General features: G+C 39.0%; 2 protein-coding genes across 6 annotated transcripts in view; one reads left to right on the top strand and one right to left on the bottom strand.

Annotated features, from left to right (window-relative positions):
• nudt15 (nudix (nucleoside diphosphate linked moiety X)-type motif 15) overlaps nt 1–22203 on the bottom strand; it is a 426914-nt gene that overhangs the window by 5302 nt on the left and 399409 nt on the right. For 2 of the 5 annotated variants that reach the window (XM_062997737.1, XM_062997742.1), the window contains exons 1-2: nt 270–787; nt 8–178 (exon numbers count right to left, since the gene is read on the bottom strand). In XM_062997737.1, the coding sequence (XP_062853807.1) occupies nt 8–178; nt 270–310 (212 nt within the window). In that variant the 5' untranslated portion in view covers nt 311–787. Of the gene's footprint in view, nt 1–7; nt 179–269; nt 788–3346; nt 3386–22203 lie in introns of those variants that run through there. The other 3 variants (XM_062997738.1, XM_062997739.1, XM_062997741.1) reach the window with 3 other exon arrangements.
• sucla2 (succinate-CoA ligase ADP-forming subunit beta) lies at nt 2272–17612 on the top strand. Its single transcript, XM_062997736.1, has 11 exons — nt 2272–2361; nt 5981–6176; nt 8635–8734; nt 8832–8994; nt 10657–10785; nt 12345–12483; nt 12752–12913; nt 13243–13385; nt 14673–14793; nt 15048–15136; nt 17041–17612. Exons 1-11 carry the CDS (start codon nt 2278–2280, stop codon nt 17113–17115), a joined length of 1401 nt encoding a protein of 466 aa, XP_062853806.1. The 5' UTR covers nt 2272–2277; the 3' UTR covers nt 17116–17612.

Genomic DNA, 22203 nt, shown 5'->3' with positions numbered 1-22203 from the left:
GACTTACCCAAATTCAATGTGACCTCCAGGTAGCTGATACAGGCCTTTCCCAACCAAACTCTTTCTCTTTCCTAAGAGCACACATCCTGGGTGGGAGGAATCAGTCACCAACACTCCCAGACCCACTCCGGGTCGCTTTGGGGCATGGTTCTGTATCACTTCTGTCATGTTTGTCAAGCTATGCCACAAGTTAAACAAGACAAAAGTTATTTGTCTTAAAAATATTTTCTATAGAGTACAAGTCTGCCAGTAACCTAGATAATACTTACTGATATCTTGGTATGTATTTAAATATTTTGAATAAAAACATGATAAATGTTAAATTAAATCATTAAAGCAACAAAAATATAGTCTCAACAAAATAAATAATATAAATTACAGCTTCTATAGCTTTGAGACATTATGTTTTGAAAAGAACGTTACTAAAATACAGTAGACCCTGAATCCGCCTGTCGGAAATCACTCGTTTTAAACTTAGTGTACTAACTGGAAAGGTTTGCAATGATTTCGAAAATATTTGAAAAATCAGTGAATAGCACACACATGCTTTCTGCGGGTGAAAGCGATAGTGTAAAAGTACATACAGAATAGGGAGTAGGATGCACGCAAGAAACACAAAACCCTGAACTAGCGTGTCAAAGACTCAAAGTTAAAACAGCGTAAAATATAACACAGCCACTCTTGTAACGGTGCTCGGTTCCGACTGTCCGCAATCAATGTACTTCACTAGCGTCTGGCAATCTTGTAAATTGTCTAAACAAATCTAGTGTCGAATGTCTGCATTGCAGAGTCTTCTTCTTCTTCTTCTTCTTCTTCTTCTGTTTGAGCTAATGGCGGTAAAGATGCATTTACCGCCACCGACTGGACTGTGTAATGCGAGATGTCAACAACCCCCCCCCCCCCCCCCCCCCCCCCCGAATTCTATTATATATTTCTATTTCTTTTTAAAACTTGATAATGAAATGATATATATTACTTGGTGTTTTCCCTAATAATTCAGCTAGTGTTAAACTGTATTGTTGAGCCATTTCCAAGGATTGCAAAAGGTTATTTCTTTCTTGTTCATATTTTTTACAATGTAGCAGTACATGTTCTACAGTTTCTTCCTGTATACAGTGTATGCAATTTCCTGTACCATGTTTATTGATTATCTTTAGTGTGTGATTTAGACGTGTTATTATGGTTTCCTCCCTCCGTCTCCTGCCTGTCCTTCTATCTGAGTCTATCTTTTTTTGTATTCTGTATAAATGTCTTCCTGTTTCACTTCTATCTAGGGTTGCCAACTTTCAGAACTGGAAATAAGGAACACCCTGGGCTGGCGGGATGCCAAGTGTTTACCTGAGCGGGGGGCGGGGGGGGGACATTAGGACATAGGAACATTATTAAAAAATTTTATTTAGGCTGTTTAACATATATTATTTTCATTCTTTATAATAAATCAGAACCATATTTTAGGTAAAACAACATAAAGAACATCATGTAACCTTTTTTCTCAATAGTGAAAACAACATTTTTACATAATCCATCTTCACACTGACATGCAGCCATGGTTGTGGACTGCGTTGCCCACCCCAGCGCCCTCATAGCGCCGGCCCTGCTTGTGTTACTTTAGTTTCGCCCTAAGCCGGATTCGAACCTAAGGCAGAAGAACATGCACTATGCGCTCTGCCCACTGCGCTACTCAAACAGCGGAGTATTTATAGTGGTGGTAAATTCGGTTTATTTTATGGACTCGGGTTAATCTGAGTCACTCAGTAATGTGATCTGGGGGGGGGGGGGGGGGGGGGGGAGTACATTGTAGTGCACTTCGAAGTGTGTAGTGTATACGATGTGTATACAGCGTGTTGGTCTCCAAACATAAAATAACGAGTACATTGTAGTGCACTTCGAAGTGTGTAGTGTATACGATGTGTATACAGCGTGTTGGTCTCCAAACATAAAATAACGAGCACATTGTAGTGCACTTCGAAGTGTGTAGTGTATACGATGTGTATACAGCGTGTTGGTCTCCAAACATAAAATAACGAGTACATTGTAGTGCACTTCGAAGTGTGTAGTGTATACGATGTGTATACAGCGTGTTGGTCTCCAAACATAAAATAACGAGTACATTGTAGTGCACTTCGAAGTGTGTAGTGTATACGATGTGAATTGGACACAGCCTTATACAACGCAACCCTCTTTTTCGTAGTCTCGCAAACAGCGTTGGAATATTGCGTACGCATGCGCATTTGGTGATCTGGTTTTCTCTGCAGGACAGCTGCTGGATAGAGAAACATGGCGGCGTCCCTGATCTGCGGCCGGCTGTCCGCTGGACTGAGGAATTCGGGGTCCCAGACGGCTCTGAGTTCGGCAGCTAAGGTCAGTTTTACAGACAGAATAGCTGACCATTAAATAGAATATAATGTGCATATTTGGGTTTCTGCTAAGTTACTTTGTTGGCTGAAATGAAAGAGTACAGATTTGACATTAGCCAGCTAGCTGTCAACATCAGTACGTTAATCCCTAGCTAATAATTCAGTGTGCTTTTATCGTCTTTTGAAATAATGATAAGAACAATGATAGTATTATTGAAACATACTACATATAAAAATACAATTCGTTTAATTATGCTAAGTTCAATTATTATAGTTATTTATGTTTGCCAACTTTAACGACATTCATCGAATTAGAATTTCAAATTGCACAATACTCCCTACATAGGTTTACTATTCACAGTGCATTATTATTATATACAGTATCTAAAGCACCTTTTCTGTATTACTTAGGGTTTTTTTTTTGCCTCGGTTGACCTCCAAGAAATACATTCTTACCCTGTACCTAAAATGTCACTGTACTCCATGCATAGTATACTTTCAGTGTTGTTTAATTCTAAGGTACTTCACTGTTTAAACACTTATCTGTCACAATAAATTACATGCTGGGATAACATAAGTTAGGATATAAGTTTAGATATAATTTATAAGTTCCAAAATTCTATAAACACTGCTTTAGTTCCTTACAGCTGGTAAAGTGGCAGACCTAAATGTCACATAGAAAACATATTTTGCTGTCTAAAAATAAAAAGTTATTATAGGTTCTAAATATAGGACAAAAATCTACCGGGTCAAAAAATACATGCATAATGTGTTGCCTAAATAATTAGCATTAGGAAATATCTGTGTGTCTGTGTGGTCAGTTGTAAACTATAAAGCACTAAAAAGAACAGGTGACACTGTTTACACTCAAGCAAGCACAGTCAGTGATTGCCATAGGCTTAGATGCTGCAAAATAGGTGTCATACAACTCATCTGAAGTTTGCTGATCAATTTACAGAATAATATGACATATAATAATTTTTTTTTACCTTGACTAAGAGACTTGTGTTCCGTTTTGGTGTAAAGGACCTCCAGTGGTTTCCAGAGGATTAATTCAATATTAAATGATAATGTGTCAGCAGGTTAATTTTAATTTGTTTTTTGGTATAATAAGGTTGGCTTAATTTTCACAACCTGTCTGTAGCTTGGCAAAAGACGCTTTTTAAATTTTTGTTTGTTTACTCGAAAGTTTTGATTTTTTGTAAACCGCTAACTTCATTATCACAACTGTATGCACATCATCATCAATATAGTAAGGGGATAAAAAATCAAGAAACTGAAAATGAGTTACAGTGACGTTGGTGGCAGAATTGCCTCACTTAACACAACCGGAACAGTTTCTCAATCATAAAAAATTCAGAAGTTTTGTAATAAAGTGTGAAAATGGGTAAGAAGTGTAGAACACAGTACAGAGAGCCAAGTTTAAGGAACTGCAGCCACTTACATCACTTCTTCTACTAGTTAACATAATTCATAAAGTGTGTGACCTTCATAGTGCTAAAATTATATAACTGATAGCAGTTTTCTTTTGTAATGTGTTAATATACATCCATTTCTGAAATGCAGAAATGGATGTATATTAACACAAATACTTGTCCAAACTTCTCATTTGGGGTTGTATATGGTTATACAATCTGATGCAAAAGTTTCAGCAATTGGATTAAATTCTGTGGATAGTAAACCAGTTGTCTACATGGCACATACATTTAGCAAATAAACATTGTGCTTTTAAATGTATGAAGATTTGTTTCCTTTGTTCACTGTCTTTTTGGCTCAATTTTGTTATGACCTTTCGGAGTATGTAGGCTTTGGTTATTGTAAGGTTGAGCTAAGTTATTTCGGAGGAGAAGAGTTATCTTTGGAAACTCTAATATTATAGGTGCCAGTCAAACCAAAATGGAATTCTAGCAGTATAACTTCTTGCAATATTTTAATATAAAGACAGCTATTTCACCATAAGGTGCAAGACGACCTCTGCTGTCTGGTTGACACTCCAGCTTACGTAGTGGAGGTTACACCTGAGGCACTGTGATATCTGTACATTGTATGTCTCTCTGTGAGAATCCGTTGCTGGTTGATGGGAAGTGGTCAGCAATTTCAAGTGTGTTGTGTGTGTGTGGGCTTTAGTCTACCACTCTCCTTGGCCTTCATTGAGGTGGTGCAAAATGAACATTATAAAACGGATAGTTCCGGTCCTAAAATCTGATTAGCTGAGCCGCGTTCGAAGCCGTTGTAAAATCCCCGATAAACGCACACCTAGGACCACCTCACATCATTCCATATTAATACGCCACTGAATAGAGAAAGTTAATGTTATTTTCGCCCTCACGTTGCCTAGCAACACTGTTAATCGAACTATTTTGCGTCGCGGAAGAATGCTTTATTGTAAGTTCATACACAATAAATACATTTATGAATTAAACATTGTTGTATTTATTATATTTTATGTTGACCGCTGTTTTATAAAAGCAATAAGCCACTCGAGACCGTACGTTACTGTTACGATTTTAGCACGGGGAAAGAAGTTTTAGAACGTCATCCCCGTGCTAAAATCACAGTAACGTACGGCCTCTCGTGGCTTATTGCTTTATTTTACAACACAAGATTGCAAATAATTAAGGTCTTTCACTATCTACCATACATAATGTGAAAAGATTCAGATAACCCAAAAAATCTTAGTCTGTGCAGGGCAAGGCTGTAAACTAGTGTTTAATGTTTCTGACCTTTAAGCCCTCAGATGGCACTGCATGAGAAACTGTCATGCTACTGTGTTAAAATAAGCCAAATGGGCTCAGGTGTACTTCAGAAAACTGTTGTCAACTAACACAGTTAATTTGCAGCCAATCTAATAACACTGACCTATATAACTGTGTTTGCAAATACCTCATTACATTTCATGAGGTGATTGTTTTGTCCACCCTTTTAATAGGAATTGCAGAAGTCCTTAATTTGGCATCAAGGTTTTACCTTAATGGGAGACAATGAGGGCAATCAATGTGGACTTGTTAAAATATCAATAAAACAGTCCGGATTCAAATTTTGCCGATGTGTTTTAACATGTTATTAGTTATTTAATTAGATAATTAGTAAGCAGCATTGGTTGATGGTTAAGCGAAGACCAACAATGTCCCACAGAGTTTCAAGTCAACAGATGTCACATTAGCTGTAGCAATAGCATTAGCCAATCATGTCTGTATGTAGACCTCTAACTGGCCATTAACACTGCTGGGGACTCAAACACCAGATCTTGGTAGTGGCATAGCGTAGTTTACCACTGCAGCACCCGAGCACCCCACGTTTAAGTTACACACAGATCCACATCTGCAGGGTTTAACATGCAGTCTGATAGTGATTCTTCACCATTTTTAATTTTACTGTGTAATAGTTTAATCATTTTTTTATTTAAATTAAAATGCATAAAAAGTTCTCATGTTCAGGTTAAAATAGGTGGTTAAGGCTGTGTTCTAAATCAGTGTTTTACTCTGTACAAGCTGTAGCTCTGCTTGACATTTTTAACTGACATTATCAGTGACCTTTGTGACATTTTTGACAGAGTGAGCTTTTGTGTGAGTTTATTCTCATTTCTCATTGCAGCTTTTCTCCCTGTGCTTATTTACCACCAGGTACTTGCTGGATCCTCTGGGCTGTTTGGTAAAAATGCCCACCAGCCTTCTCCACTGGTGACGGGGCAGCAGCAAAGGAATCTGTCCCTGCACGAGTACCTGAGCATCGGCCTGCTAAAGGAGGCAGGCATTTCGGTTCCTGCAGGCATGGTGGCCAGCACACCCGATGAGGCCTACACTGCCGCCAAGCAAATCGGTAAGAGCAGATCAAATCAATAAACAGAACAGATAAGAAGAAAGGGCAACATTAGCAGATAGTGAAGCAGTTCGGCATTATACTGTAGAACAATTCTGCATGTAGGCAATTATTATTATGGATGTGACATTTTAATTCATATAGACTTACTGAAAATCCCATTGAATCTGACCTTTAATGGAGAATCTATCTAGGTATTCACTAGATGAATATTGATTTGTAAATCACACATTTGCTGCCTTGGTCAAAAATATGTGGCACCTCTACCAGTTATTGAATTCAGGTGTTTCAGCCACAGCCATTGCTAAGACGTGTGAGAAGTGAATGATATTATGCAAATCATATGCTTTTCATATGCCACAGCTATAAATATAAAAATGAAAATATACTGTGGACTCAAAATATAAAAAAAAGAAACTATAAACAGACATAATACCCAGCATGCCATAACATGGCGTTAAATCCAAATAAAATAAATTCAAATGCTGCGTTTTCTTTTCCAGCATGACTGTGTCCCCGTGCCGAAAGCAGGGCTGTAAGGACAGGGTTTGAGTACGGTATGCAGAAACTCCAGTGGCCTGCACAGAGCCCTGACCTCAACTTTTGGAACCTGAGTACTTGCAATGAACAGTAGCGTCGATTGCAAGCCGGCTTTTTCAACATCAGTGGCTGATCCTACAAATGACTAAATAGTTACATATCCCCCTTACATTCCAACAGCTTGTGTAAAACATTTCTGAGAAATAAAGGCTTTTACAGCTGCAGGGGGCGTTTAACTCCATATTGATGCCCATAGTATTAAAAGGGATTTTCAACAAGCCCATGTGCAGGTATCAGGGCGGGTACGCTTTCGCAGCACAGTTTCAAATAGGCTTTAAGTAAAGTCAACCTTTTTTAATTCTTTGTATGGCACGGTGGCTCGGTTGGTAGCACTGTCGTCTCACATCAAGAAGGTCATGAGTTTGATTCCCAGGTGAAGCGGTCCAGGTCGTTTCTGTGTGGAGTTTGCATGTTCTCCCTGTGTCTGTGTGGGTTTTCTCTGGGAGCTTCGGTTTCTTCCCACAGTCTAAAGACATGCAAGTGAGGTAAATTGAAGATACAAAATTGTCCATGACTGTTTGACATTGAGTTTGAAATGATAAATCTTGTTTGACGAGTAATTACACCAAAGTGTGTAAAACATGACAGTAAAATCCTAATAAATAAGTATACTGCACAATTACCATAAAAGTGTTTTTGAGGCATGATTGCTGTATATATAACTGAGGATAATTAAAGGTTATAGAAAGTTTCTGTCTTTAGCTAGACCTTGTTTTTTAGGGATGTTAAAATGTTTTTGCAGCAATGATGAAGATGATGTTCTAAATTAGGACTTGCTGTCAGCAGCTCCTCGCTATTCATAGCCGTACAGCTTTAATTGGTGCATGACAGTACCGCACAATCTGATGTCAACAAAATTGATTAACAGCAACAAGTCTTTGAGCACACACAGTGTTTAGGGTCTGAATGTATTGATATCACAATAGCTGTGCTATAGTGTCAGTATTTTGCGTGCTCATTTACGTAGTGCTGTTTACTGTATGCAACTTGGTTCTAAAAATAGCTCTGCCCTGACATTTGGATTGTGTATGTGTGGCTGTATCTCAGCTGTCATCTTACACACAGCAACTGTTTCGTGAACTCTTCTTAAGCTTTTAATGGGTGAGGGGTTGTGTAATGTAGTTTTTAGAAGAAGTATATGTATGTTTATAAAGTCAATTATTATTGACACCCAGTGAAAAGATGCCATTGAAGTCCTAAGTTTACATTCAATTAGATGTTGTTTGGGATAGCTACTTTGAATGTGACACATGTAAACTAATGCTTACTAACAAATCATTTCACTTATAATTCACTATATTAAAATTCCAGTGCGTCAGTAGTGTACATACATCAGGCAGTCAGGCAGGTGCCATTAAATAGCTTTGGAAAATTCCAGATAAGCTTCTGATAGGCTGACATAATTTTAGTTTATTGGTGGTGTACATGTGGCAGTATTTTAAGGCCTACCCTCAAGGTCTACTTGCCTCTGCTTGACATCATGGAAAAATTTAAAGAAATCAGCCAAATTTTGATCTCCACATGTCTGGTACACCTTTTGGCACAAAGGTTTTGAGGATTCATTCTCTATCATGCACTTGGAGACAAGAGATCTTCCTTTTTGGAGAAATGTTCTCTGCTCTGATCAAACAAAAATTGAACTGTGTGGGGTTGGCAGCATAATGTTGGGGTGATGCTTTTCTGCAAGAGGGAGATGATATTCTTCTGGTCATAAGCCTCACCTCTCTTGCGCCAGACTAAATGTTGATCCATATGGCCAACAGTTCCAGTGTTGATTTAACATTTTAACAGTTCTGTCCCAGAACTCTGCAAGCCTGTCCAGATTTCCTCTGGTGTAATCTTGTTCTCTCTCCCAAAGGCTCTAAAGATCTAGTGGTAAAGGCACAGGTGTTGGCTGGAGGCCGAGGCAAAGGGTCATTCGAGGGAGGCTTGAAAGGAGGTGTCAGAATCGTATACTCGTGAGTGCCAACTGACGTCACACAAATTCAATCTCCTGCATTATTATTGTTATTATTATTGTTGTTATTATTATTGTTATTTTCTCTGTTTGCACAGGCCAGAAGAAGCTAGGGACATTTCCTCACAGATGATTGGCAAGAAGCTTTTCACTAAGCAGACAGGCGAGGCAGGCCGGATCTGTAATCAGGTGTTTATTTGCGAGCGGCGTTATCCCCGCAGAGAGTATTACTTCGCCATCACCATGGAGAGGTCCTTTCAGGTCAGAGCACTGCTGATTTCACTGTTAAACTTTAACACATAATTACAGGGTGTGATAAGATACTGAAGAGTATTTAATTGCACTTCATTGTCATGTTTTCGTTGTCAGGGTCATGTTGGGTCTGGTCTTAACTCACTGGGTGCAATACAGTAACACACCTGGGACAGGATGCCAATCCATCGCAGGCCCTTGGCCATTCCCATTTAGACACAGCCAGTCATGTCTGTTTGTAGAGACTCAATTGGTTGATAACACTGTTAAGGGGATTCGAACCCTGAATCCCAGTCATAGTGGGCTAGTGTAATTTACCGCTGTGCAACCCAAACGCTCAAGTCATTTTTATGTGCATAATAGTGTCTAATTTGCCTAAGAATTGTTAAGACTAAAAACAATTAATTCAATAATAACAAATAATTCAAGTATTTAACAAAGGAAAATATAAAAATATCATTGATTAGTTTAGTTGAACAGAGGAGTACCTAAATGCAGCATGATATAAATATAAAACAAGCAATTCAGATCATCCCCCAGCTCTAAATGATTTGATTAGGAAATCTAAAATTATACTTTCATTCTCATTGTATAGAACTGAAACTTTATTTTTGTTTTTATGACTGAACATTGAAAACTGAATATGGAAAAAGACATGGAGAAAAATATTGAAAACAGTAACAGTAATCGAGCATTTTCTTCCATTCTAAATAATATTTCTGCACTTTTGTGCTGGGAGTTTGACCCATGCATGAGGGGTGCTGTCTTCCAACTGCACCTTTCAGCTCTTTCCACAAATGTTCAATAGGATTAAGATCAGGATTCATAGGTGCTTTTTAATTTGTTTTTTTGGGTTATCAAAATGCCTTGCTAGTCTTCTGACATTAATGCACCCTGCACATTATCAAGTCACTCAGTGTCTGAGCAGCAAAGCAACCCCAAAATTCACTGAGCGTTTTGCTAGTTTCACAGTAGGCATGGTGTTCTTTTCTTTGAAAACTTGATTTTCTCCTGTAAACTTAGTTTTGTTCTGTCATATTATCTCCTATTTTCTTTTATCCATCTTTTAATTTGTTCAGTCTTTAAACTCTGTTAAAATGTCTATAAAATTTTCAAAACTGTTTGGTTTTGTTCCAGTGCAAAGCAAAGAAAAAACATGTATATAGAGAAAAAGATGTTGTGTATCAATTTTTTGGCCGTGGCTGTATATCCATAGCTTCACTTCACCTTCATTTTGAGGACCTTGGTCTTTCCTTTTTTTAGAAGCAGTTTCCTTTTTTTGGACCAGTGATAGCTCAGTGGTTAAGGTACTGAACTAGTGAACAGAAGGTTGCCGGTTCAAGCCCCGCCACCACCAAGTTGCCACTGTTGGGTCCCTGAGCAAGGCCCTTAACCCTCAATTGCTCATCGTGTTCCGTTCATTGTGTAAGTCGCTTTGGATAAAAGCGTCTGCTAAATGCTGAAAATGTAAATGTAGAAGCCTGATATTTTTTAACAAGATCAGCTTAACATTTTACATCTTCTTTATCAGTTCTTCTCTACCATCGTTATTACCATAGTTTGATATTTGTCCAGCAGGGGGCACAGTAACATTATATTATGCAGTTGGCAAATCTCAGCCCATTATTGTTTTTTATTCTAACACTCATGCTAATAGTGGTCTCTTCTCAGGGCCCGGTGTTGATTGGTAGTTCCCAGGGTGGTGTGAACATTGAAGATGTGGCGGCCGAGAATCCAGATGCTATTGTAAAAGAACCCATTGATATTGTAGAGGGCATTAAGATGGAGCAAGCCATTACGGTAAGGTTGAGAGAGCATATTACTCATGTTGGATGTTTGTAACTCTATACACTGTTGTAAAAATATTTCCCTAATTTTTTTTAATTTCTTAATATACACCGATCAGCCATAACATTAAAACCACCTCCTTGTTTCTACACACACTGTCTATTTTATCAGCTCCACTTACCATATAGAAGCACTTTGTAGTTCTACAATTACTGACTGTAGTCCATCTGTTTCTCTGCATGCTTTGTTGGCCCCCTTTCATGCTGTTCTTCAATGGTCAGGACCCCCACAGAGCAGGTATTATTTAGGTGGAGGATCATTCTCATGTGTTAGTGTGTGTTGTGCTGGTATGAGTGGATAAGACACAGCAATGCTGATGGAGTTTTTAAACACCTCACTGTCCCTGCTGGACTGAGAATAGTCCACCAACCAAAAATATATGCAGACAAAAGCGCCTCATGGGCAGCGTCCTGTGACCACTGATGAAGGTCTAGAAGATGACCAACTCAAACAGCAGCAATAGATGAGCGATCGTCTCTGACTTTACATCTACAAGTTGGACCAACTAGGTAGGAGTGTCTAATAGAGTGGACAGTGAGTGGACATGGTATTTAAAAACTCCAGCAGCGCTGCTGTGTCTGATCCACTCATACCAGCACAACACACACTAACACACCACCACCATGTCATTGTTACTGCAGTGCTGAGAATCATTCACCACCTAAATAATACCTGCTCTGTGGTGGTCCTGTGGGGGTCCTGACCATTGAAGAACAGGGTAAAAGCGGGTCAAAAAGTATGTAGAGAAATAGATGAACTACAGTCAGTAATTGTAGAACTACAAAGTGCTTCTGTATGGTCAGTGGAGCTGATAAAATGGACAGTGTGTGTAGAAACATGGAGGTGGTTTTAATGTTATGACTGATCAGTGTATGTTGCACTGATTTTAGATCCACATATAAAAAAGAGATGCAAATTCAGCCACTGTCTTTTAATTGATTACTGATAATCTTATAGCGTCCACTTAAAATTTAAAATACATCATAAAGTTTCATATCAACACATCTTTATAATTTATTTAATGAAAAACAGTGTTACATTGAATATTACAGTAATGTAGAACAGTACTTGCACATAAACACTGTGAGCAGAACCAGTTCAGCTTTCAGAATGTAACTTAAATGGTAGCAGGAATTTTTGTTAGTGTATTGAATAAAAGAGCAGTTTTTACTCCAAAAATAAACCTCAAATCATTTCCACTTCTCACCTTAGATGTAGTTTATCAGGAAATAAGTGTTAGGTGTGTCGTTTGACTTAGTTTTGACCTACAAGGCTTAAAGCTACCAGTTAAGCAACTGGAAATTGCCGGCTTAAACCATCTGAAATGGCAGAAGGTGTTGCTTATAATGAGCCAATGTAAACCTTAAGAAGCAAACATATGAGATACAATGTGAAAGTCTTGACTGATGAAATGGACTTGGGGAACATATTGCGGATTTTGGCTGAACTTTATTGCTAATATGATGGAGCACAAGTCTTTAAATCCCAACCTTTTGTTTTACTTTCTTTAGGTGGCTAAGAAGATGGGTTTTCCAGAGGCGTTGATAAATGAAGCAGCAGAGAACATGATTAAACTCTACAACCTTTTTATTCAATATGACGCGTCTATGGTGGAGATCAACCCTATGGTCGAGGACTCCTCTGGCATTGGTATACACGTGCTTACACATGAATTACATATCCCCAAATATTAACCAAGACAAATGAAAACACCAGTGCATGAGAATTGTGCCTCATTCTAGCCAGAGTGCAAAATGAATACACCCGCAAAATGTAATGACCCATATTTCCTTCCAAACACAGATGTCTAATCACAGTAGCTTTCCCTGTATCAGACCGCTGCAGCTATAATTGATGACTTGGGTAATGTTGCTTGTCGCTTCTAACGATTTTCTGTCTTGGTCGCTGTGTTGTGCAGTAATGTGCATGGATGCCAAGATCAACTTTGATTCCAACGCTGCATACAGACAGAAAAAAGTGTTCGACATGCAGGACTGGAGTCAGGAGGACATCAGAGACAGACAGGCAGCTAAAGCCGACCTCAACTACATTGGCCTGGATGGCACTATCGGCTGCTTGGGTGGGTATACTGACCCTGCTGCTATGATTACACTTGTGTTACAGTAAACGTTTACTTTGGAAATACAGTAGAAATATGATCATAATATAAATAGGATATCCATTGACATAGAAGTGGTTCTAGAAATCAGAAAATGGTACCTTGGTGCATTACTTTATTATTAAACCTTTTACATTTCCAGATATCATAACATGTGTGCTATGAATTATTAAAGATTTAATAAGGAAATGCATGTTCTATGTAGAACAAAATGTTGGTCTGAACTGAGAGTTCATTTACTGTATTAAACAGTTTATTACCGGTATATTAACCCCTCTGGGTTTCTGCAGTGAATGGTGCTGGGCTTGCTATGGCAACCATGGACATCATCAAACTCCATGGAGGAACTCCTGCCAACTTTCTTGATGTAGGAGGTGGAGCCACAGCGCATCAAGTGACAGAAGCCTTCAAGCTTATCACCTCTGATAAAAAGGTAATGCAGCAAGTGTAACCAGTAACTTTGAATGGAACAAAATTAGCCTCACAGTGAAGATAAACCGGAGCAGCGCGTGTGTGTGTTTGTGCCTTTAGAAGAGACGCTTTGTTCACAGTATCGCTATAAGTGATTCATTGATTCATGAGTTGATTCGTTTTATGTAAAGCGTAAGTTTCTCTTCTCAGTTATCTCTCCGTGTTTACTGTTATTAATTAAATGTCGTGGTTTTAAATAAACACCGGCTACTACAGAACATTTTGTGTGACTCTCTTACATTAAAAAGCTTCATTAAACTGCTATTACCACAGATCTGTAACCGACCGTCAGACTCGTTCCGTCTAAGCAGCTAAAAGTTTTCTGATCCTAAAAGTTCAGCAGATGATCCTGAACTAACGAATTTGGTAATGAATAAACCTTTGCCTCTGATTGGCTCTGTAACGTTACATCACATCTACATCACAAGTAAGAACCGCTTCCGATTTACCAAAGTGAACCAGGAGTTTATATAACGTGCTGATAGAATCGACTCAGATGTGACCGGGTTGAATTATCTTTTTCAAGTAAATATTACAATCAGCAAAATTACATCGTATGTATGATGCACAACGTTAATAATGTTATTTTAGGTCATGAAGAGCTTTCACTGTGGTTTCTGTGCGATGGTTGATGAATTTTGATGTGATGGTTGGCGCTTCATAGCTCAGTCTGGATCAATCCACTGAGCTGTTAACTTAACATGGTCTTTATATATCACACGATCGGATCGGCTACTTTTAGGAAATATCGGCCGATCGCCGATAGCATATTTTGATTAAAAATCGGCCGATACCGATGCGTAGCCGATCGATCGTCCCATCTCTAGATATTTCTGTACAATGGAGCCGGAGCTGTCAGAATACATTTTGGTATTCAATGTGCATTATCCAGAGCAACATCTAGCAACAATCTAAAATATGTCCAGTCTTTTTGGCTGCTTCCCAAATGGCATACGTATGTAATAAAGAGTGTGTTATTATGTATGCTACCAATTGTGTATTAGGAGTCTGACACCTTGACTTAATTTGGGACATACCCATGTTAGCATGCCATCTATCTGGCATTAGTTCTGTATAAAATGTCACATAATTTTACTTGATTTACATATTATAATAATTTATTTAATAACAGACAAAAAAATGTGCCATCATTTTATTCTGATAGCATAAGCACAGATCAAATGTATCATTTTATTGTTGATTAGTAAAGATTCTGACTGACCTGTTTTTGATTGCTGTGTGTACTCAGGTGCAGGCCATCCTGGTCAACATTTTTGGTGGCATTATGAGGTGTGATGTCATCGCTCAGGGTATCATTATGGCTGTCAGGGACCTGGACCTGAAAATCCCTATCGTAGTGCGGTTACAAGGTGAGAGAGGAAGACATAAACAAAAGGGCAAATTAAATAAGTGACTCAGATAAAATGAGTGTAATGAGTGAAATGAGTTTAATATGTTATAAAAGAGGTGGTGGCATGCCTGACTGAATGAGGGATAAAGCCATAATAGGCAACAGAACACATAATCTGATTTGGGTTAACTGGAGTGAAGCCAGATGTTTTCATTCCATTTGTGTTTGTGTGAACGTGTATTTGTTTTCCTCACTGCTGTCGGTGTGCCGCAGGAACGAGAGTGGATGACGCAAAGGCACTGATTGCTGCCAGTCCTCTGAAGATCCTGGCCTGTGATGACCTGGATGAGGCAGCTAAGATGGTAAGTCAATGTTTCACTTATTTCACAAATACTGCAGTGGGACTGAGCACACATAATAAAACATTGTACACCGATCAGCCATAACATTAAAACCACCTCCTTGTTTCTACACACACTGTCCATTTTATCAGCTCCACTTACCATATAGGAGCACTTTGTAGTTCTACAATTACTGACTGTAGTCCATCTATTTCTCTGCATACCTTTTTTTAGCCTGCTTTCACCCTGTTCTTCAATGGTCAGGACCACCACAGAGTAGGTATTATTTAGGTGGTGGATCATTCTCAGCACTGCAGTGACACTGACATGGTGGTGGTGTGTTAGTGTGTGTTGTGCTGGTATGAGAGGATCAGACACAGCAGCGCTGCTGGAGTTTTTAAATACCGTGTCCACTCACTGTACTGTTTGCTTTATATATGCTTCCTTTGGGGAAAATCATCAGGAAGTATGTTATTCAATTTCATTGTTATGCCGACGATACCCAGCTGTACCTCCCCCTGCGTCCAACCGATTTGTGCTCTTTTAAACGCCTGAAGGAATGCTTGAAAGAGATTAAGTGTTGGTTAGCAAATAGTTTTCTTCAACTGAATGAGGATAAAACAGAAGTTATTCTCTTTGGCTCTCCAAAATATATAGATCCTTTAATAGAAAACATTGGGAAACTGTCAGACTATGTGAAATCACAGGTAAAGAATCTTGGGGTAATATTTGATTCTGACCTAAAATTCGATAAACAAATAAACTCTGTTGTTAGAAGCAGCTTTTTTCACCTTAGATCAATTGCTAAGATCAAATCAATTTTGTCACCACAACACCTGGAAAAGGTAATTCATGCACTTATTTCATGTCGCCTAGCCTCTTGGCTGTGCCACGGTCACGGTCAAAGCTCAAAGGTGATCGAGCCTTTGCAGTTGCTGCTCCGAGGTTGTGGAACAGTCTACCTTTGGACATCAGGGCCGCTTCCTCCATTTCTGTTTTTAAATCTAGACTAAAAACGCACTTCTACCAACTAGCGTTTCCTGGATGAGTGTCATGGTCTGCGTTTCTGTTGTTCTACTGTTTTATACTTTGTGTTGCTTTTTTATATGTGTGTTTTATGTTTCAACATGTACAGCACTTTGGTTGTAAATGTGCTTTATAAATAAATTACTTACTTACTTACTTACTTACTTACTTACTTACTTACTGTCCACTCTATTAGATACTTCTACCTAGTTGGTCCATCTTGTAGATGTAAAGTCAGAGACGATCGCTCATCTATTGCTGCTGTTTGAGTTGGTCATCTTCTAGACCTTCATCAGTGGTCACAGACGCTGTTGGCTGGAAATATTTTAGGCTGGTGGACTATTCTCAGTCCAGCAGTGACAGTGAGGTGTTTAAAAACTCCATCAGCATTGCTATGTCTTAGCCAGCACAACACACACTAACACACCACCACCATGTCAGTGTCACTGTAGTGCTGAGAATAATCCACCACCCAAATAATACCTGCTCTGTGGTGGTCCTGTGGGGGTTCTGACCATTAAAGAACAGCTTAAAAGGGGGCTAGCAAAGCATGCAGAGAAACAGATGGACTACAGTCAGTAATTGTAGAACTTCAAAGTGCTTCTATATGGTAAGTGGAGCTGATAAAATGGACAGTGGTTTTAATGTTATGGCTGATCGGTGTATATGAGGTTTAGTGGATTTGTATATAATTGAGCGAATACACTTGTTAGCATGTGTAAGGATGTGACTGAACCACCCAAACACAGTAGTTGTACAGTGTATAAAGCTTGTCTGATCTTTTGTCAAATTCAGTATCTATTCAGCATTTCTGGAAAAGCCTTACATTTGTTTATGCAATAAATAAGAATTTTATTATTCTTGAGTTTCTTTACTTATTTCTGTTTTTTTTTCTCCAGGTTGTAAAGCTTTCTGAAATTGTGTCACTGGCCAAAGAGGCCCAAGTGGATGTTAAGTTCCAGCTGCCCATCTAAAGACTTCCCAATCTGCACTCCAAAAATAACAAGCTAACTTTCAAGCTGCCCAGACCCATATCTTCCTTTCACTGTCCACGCTTCTGTCTATGGACTGTTTCGGACCCACCTATATGTAACCATGCATTGCTGCCCTCTCTCATGTTTTCACCAGTGCTTCCAGTTTGTAAAGTCTACATTCATTTCAGCTTTTACCGCTTCAGTCTTGTACGCCGATTAAATCTGATCAGATATGCTCCTCTAAGCGCTTACTGCAGAAATCTGGTCTTATCAGTGTAACCGAATTAGATCCGGGTTGTAGCGATCGTGGTTATATTGATTGGAACAGGTGAGTGTTACTGTTCTTTATTCTTCTTTATTGGAGTTTTTCTTTTATTCAGAGGCGGACCTATTTATGCGGGACTGTATTTATAGTGAGGATGTACCCAGGGGTAAAGCTGGCTGGATGTAGTATGAACACATCATCTGTGTGTCATTAAAGTCATTCTCTTTCTTTCTCTCCTCTGTTTCTCTTGCCCTGTTGGGTGTGCATCTGGTTGGATAACCCTCCTCTGCTTTTCAGTCAGTATTACCAAAGAGCGCAGCACCATTTCCCACTTATGAACGCACAAATATTTCTGGGAGTCTGTGTAATCTTGCTGTATGTGTTCTTTCTGACATATCGGGGAAACTACTGGTTAGCAAGAGGGAGTAAAAAAATGTAAAATAAAATATTCACTTATAAAGAAAACAAGTATGGTGAAACATTCTGCTCATAAGGTTTGTACTGTGTACGGGTTTGCTTTTTTCTTCAAACCAATCACATGACTACGCATTTCATTGCACTACATGCAAAACACTGTGTGACTAAAACGTGTTTTTTGAATATTAAGTAAAAAGATTAAAGGTACATTTGATGATTTTTTTTCAAAGCAAATTGGTTACCATTTGACGTAGATCTAAGAGAACAGTCTTGGCAATCTCTTGCCCTCTTATCCACACAGATTTTGATCAAAGCCTGAGTAATAAATGATAAAACTGATTATTATTCACTGTAAACAGCAACTTCAAACCCCATTGAGCTTCCTGAAGGGGTAAAGAATTTCTCAGAAGGCAAATAAAAGACATTAATTTTGCACAAGTATAAACATATACACCATATTGCCAAAAGTATTCACTCACCCATCCAAATAATTGAATTCAGGTGTTTGTCACTTCCATGGCCACAGGTGTATAAAACCAAGCACCTAGGCATGCAGACTGCTTCTACAAACATTAGTGAAAGAATGGGTCGCTCTCAGGAGCTCAGTGAATTCCAGAGTGGTACCGTGATAGGATGCCACCTGTGCAACAAGTCCAGTCGTAAAATTTCCTCGCTACTAAATATTCCACAGTCAACTGTCAGTGGTATTATAACAAAGTGGAAGCGATTGGGAATGACAGCAACTCAGCCATGAAGTGGTAGGCCACGTAAAAAGACAGAGCGTTGTCAGCGGATGCTGAGGCGCATAGTGCGCAGAGGTCACCAACTTTCTGCAGCGTCAATCACTACAGACCTCCAAAGTTCATGTGGCCTTCAGATTAGATCAAGAACAGTGCGTAGAGAGCTTCATGGAATGGGTTTCCATGGCCGAGCAGCTGCATCCAAGCCTTACATCACCAAGCGCAATGCAAAGCGTCGGATGCAGTGGTGTAAAGCACGCCGCCACTGGACTCTAGAGCATGGTGTGGGGTTGTTTTCCAGGAGTTGGGCTCGGCCCCTTAGTTCCAGTGAGAGGAACCCTTAATGCTTCAGCAGACCAAGAGATTTTGGACAATTTCATGCTCCCAACTTTGTGGAAACAGTTTGGGGATGGCCCCTTCCTGTTCCAACATGACTGCGCACCAGTGCACAAAATACACTTTATGTCCAAAAGTATGTGGATACTTGACCATGAGCTTGTATATACTATTTTCAAACCAGTGACATTAATATAGCACTATCTTTGCAGCAATAAAAGCTTCCACTCTTTTGGAAGGGCTTTTCACAAAATTTTGAAGCATGCATCTGGAAACTCTGCCTTTTTAGTCAAAACATATGTGCGGTTTTGTAGATTTGTATGTAATTGATAGTATACACTTGTTAGCATGTGCGAGGATGTGGCTGAGAAAACACAGACACAATAATTGTACAGTGTGTAAAGCTTGTGGCCATATAGTATACATACAACTGTGGTCTTCTGGCAGAGTCAGTATAAAATTTGAATAGTTAGATGTTTACAGTGACCAACAGGAAACAGGTTTGTCATGAATTAAAAGCTGCTGGAATCCTTTTATAGGTTTAGTCGAACTAACCTCATTTGCATGGGCAAAAAGAAGTCACCATCTAGTCACTAATGAAAAATTAGAAGGCCATTAAAAATTAATTATACTTAAATTACCACAGAAATAGACCATTGCATGTGTATTTTTAATATATAGGTATATATTTCTGAAACCAGCAGATAATCCACGAAAATCCTGATGAAAGAGCTCAAATTTGTGATTTTTTTTAGGGTTTAAACTGTAACAGATGGTTTAATATATTAATAATAATAATATGTATGAAAAAAAAAAATATTTCCAGCTTGTGAGCATTGGACTTGGTCCTGTAGTTGGCTTCCAGCACTGTAGCGCAACCTTATATCTACTTTAGTGGATCTGAAATTAGCATAATTGCCCAGCATGCCATGCTTGTTTTTCATGGCACATCAGCTTATGAGGTTGTGACCCTAAAGCTGACATTATTCTCTGGCAGCTCCTCAAGGCTGAACTTTATATAGAGCTGTTTGGGAGAGAGGTGCAAGGGCTTTTGCCTGTGAAATCAGCAGAATTAAATTAAACTGGCAAGGCAGAACATTTCTCCCAGGGATCTGAACAGTGAAGAAAAGTATTCTACCTTTACTGTTTATTTTATTTAACATAATTCCATGACATGTATTCACTTTAAATTTGAAGTAATAACAATGCAAATATACAAAATATGTATTTGTAACTAATTTAGAAATGAATCCATACATTTGTTTACAGTAATACAGTATGTTATATTAGTAAATAGACACCACGGTTATACACTGATCAACCATAACATTAAAACCACCTCCTTGTTTCTACACTTTGTAGTTTTACAATTACTGACTGTAGTCCATCTCTACATACATTTTGAACCTGCTTTCACCCTGTTCTTCAATGATTAGGACCCCCACAGGACCACCACAGAGTAGGTATTATTTAGGTGGTGGGTCATTCTCAGCACTGTAGTGACACTGACATGGTGGTGGTGTGTTAGTGTGTGTGGTGCTGGTATGAGTGGATCGGACACAGCAATGCTGCTGGAGTTTTTAAATACCGTGTCCACTCACTGTCCACTCTATAAGATACTCCTACCTAGTTGGTCCACCTTGTAGATGTGAAGTTTGAGTTGGTCATCTTTGAGATCTTCATCAGTGTTCACAGGACGCTGCCCACGGGGCGCTGTTGGCTGGATATTTTTGGTTGGTGGACTATTCTCAGTCCAGCAGTGACAGTGTGGTGTTTAAAAACTTCATCAGCGCTGCTGTGTCTGATCCACTCATACCAGCACAACACACACTAACACACCACCACCATGTCAGTGTCACTGCGGTGCTGAGAATGACCCACCACCCAAATAATAAATGCTCTGTAGTGGTCCTGTGGGAGGCCTGACCACTGAAGAACAACATGAAAGCAGGCTAAAAGGTATGTAGAGAAACAGATGGACTACAGTCAGTAATTGTAGAACTACAAAGTGCTCCTATATGGTAAGAGATGATAAAATGGACAGTGAGTGTAGAAACAAGGAGGTGGTTTTAATGTTATGGCTGATCGGTGTATGTCTTTGATCCCCCAGGGTTTTTCTATTAATCTTTTTATCTACCTCTTCCTGCACATCCTTTTTTTGCTCTTTCGCATTAGCTGACATGCCCTGATTGTAGTTTATAAATCTTTTGCTAGAAAAATAGACTACAGCACAAGCTGAATATAGCTTGCGGAGAAGCTGTTAATCAGATATATGTCAGGTAAATGCCCAGAGTTTTAACAGTCAAACTGGCATAAATAAGACCCTGTTTTAAGAAGCAGGGTTGTCATGTATCTAACAGATCCCCATCAAGCAGTTTGTGTATTTTTATAAACATTTAGAGAAACGTGTTTAAAGACCTTCTCCATTAGTCGCATGCTGTCAAAGGTAACACATGACAAGTGAGTGTGGGAGGTGAAAAAGAGCCAGAGGGTTCCCGGGGGTGAAAAATTTTGGTAAGGAATAGCATCCAGTTGCCATGGTTACTTACCCTTACTTACCCTCTTTCTTTAGGCTTTGTGGGTAAAAGGGCAAAAACAAACTAAACAAAGTGGAACAGGAAAAACAAAAAATAGTGCAAAAACTCCAGTCACAATGATTAAACGCATCAAGGACTATGGGTTCATGCAGACTTAAGCTACTTTCCTCTGCCCATTGCATGTTTAGGTTGTTTAATAAATTAACTTAAATTATAATGTTTTTCAAAAAGATTTTTAGAGTAAGATTAAGTTAGCGGTGGGTCTAGGGGTGGACCCATTAAACCTCAGGGTGGTAAAAAGTGCATTAAAATGTAAATCGTTGTTAATATTTGACAAAAGTTTTATACAATTTTAGACAGAAGTACAACCCCAAATCAGAAAACGTTGGGACAGTATGGGAAATGCAAATAAATTAAAAACACAGTGTTCCTTACATTTACAGACAGGATGAACCTGAGATATTTCATGTTTTATCTGCTCGACTTCATTTCATTTGTTAATATACATCCATTCCTGCATTTCGGACCTGCAACACATTCCAAAAAAATGTAGGGCGATTTAGGGCTAGTAATTACTGTAATCATGGTTTGGTACAAAAGCAGCATCCAGGAAAGACTGAGTCTTTGATAAGCAAAGATGATCAGAGGATCTCCAGTTTGTCAACAAATGTGTAAGAAGCCGCTCAGGTGGCGCAGCGGTAAAAACACACGCTGGAACCAGAGCTGGGATCTCGAATACATTGTATCGAATATCAGCTCTGCCTTGCCAGCTGAGGCTGAGCGGCCACATGTA

Source organism: Trichomycterus rosablanca, chromosome 6 (genome assembly GCF_030014385.1).
Source record: "Trichomycterus rosablanca isolate fTriRos1 chromosome 6, fTriRos1.hap1, whole genome shotgun sequence".
Classification (NCBI taxonomy): Eukaryota; Metazoa; Chordata; class Actinopteri; order Siluriformes; family Trichomycteridae; genus Trichomycterus; species Trichomycterus rosablanca.
Note: the sequence above shows the minus strand (reverse complement) of the source record. Positions and strands in the feature narration are given on the sequence as shown.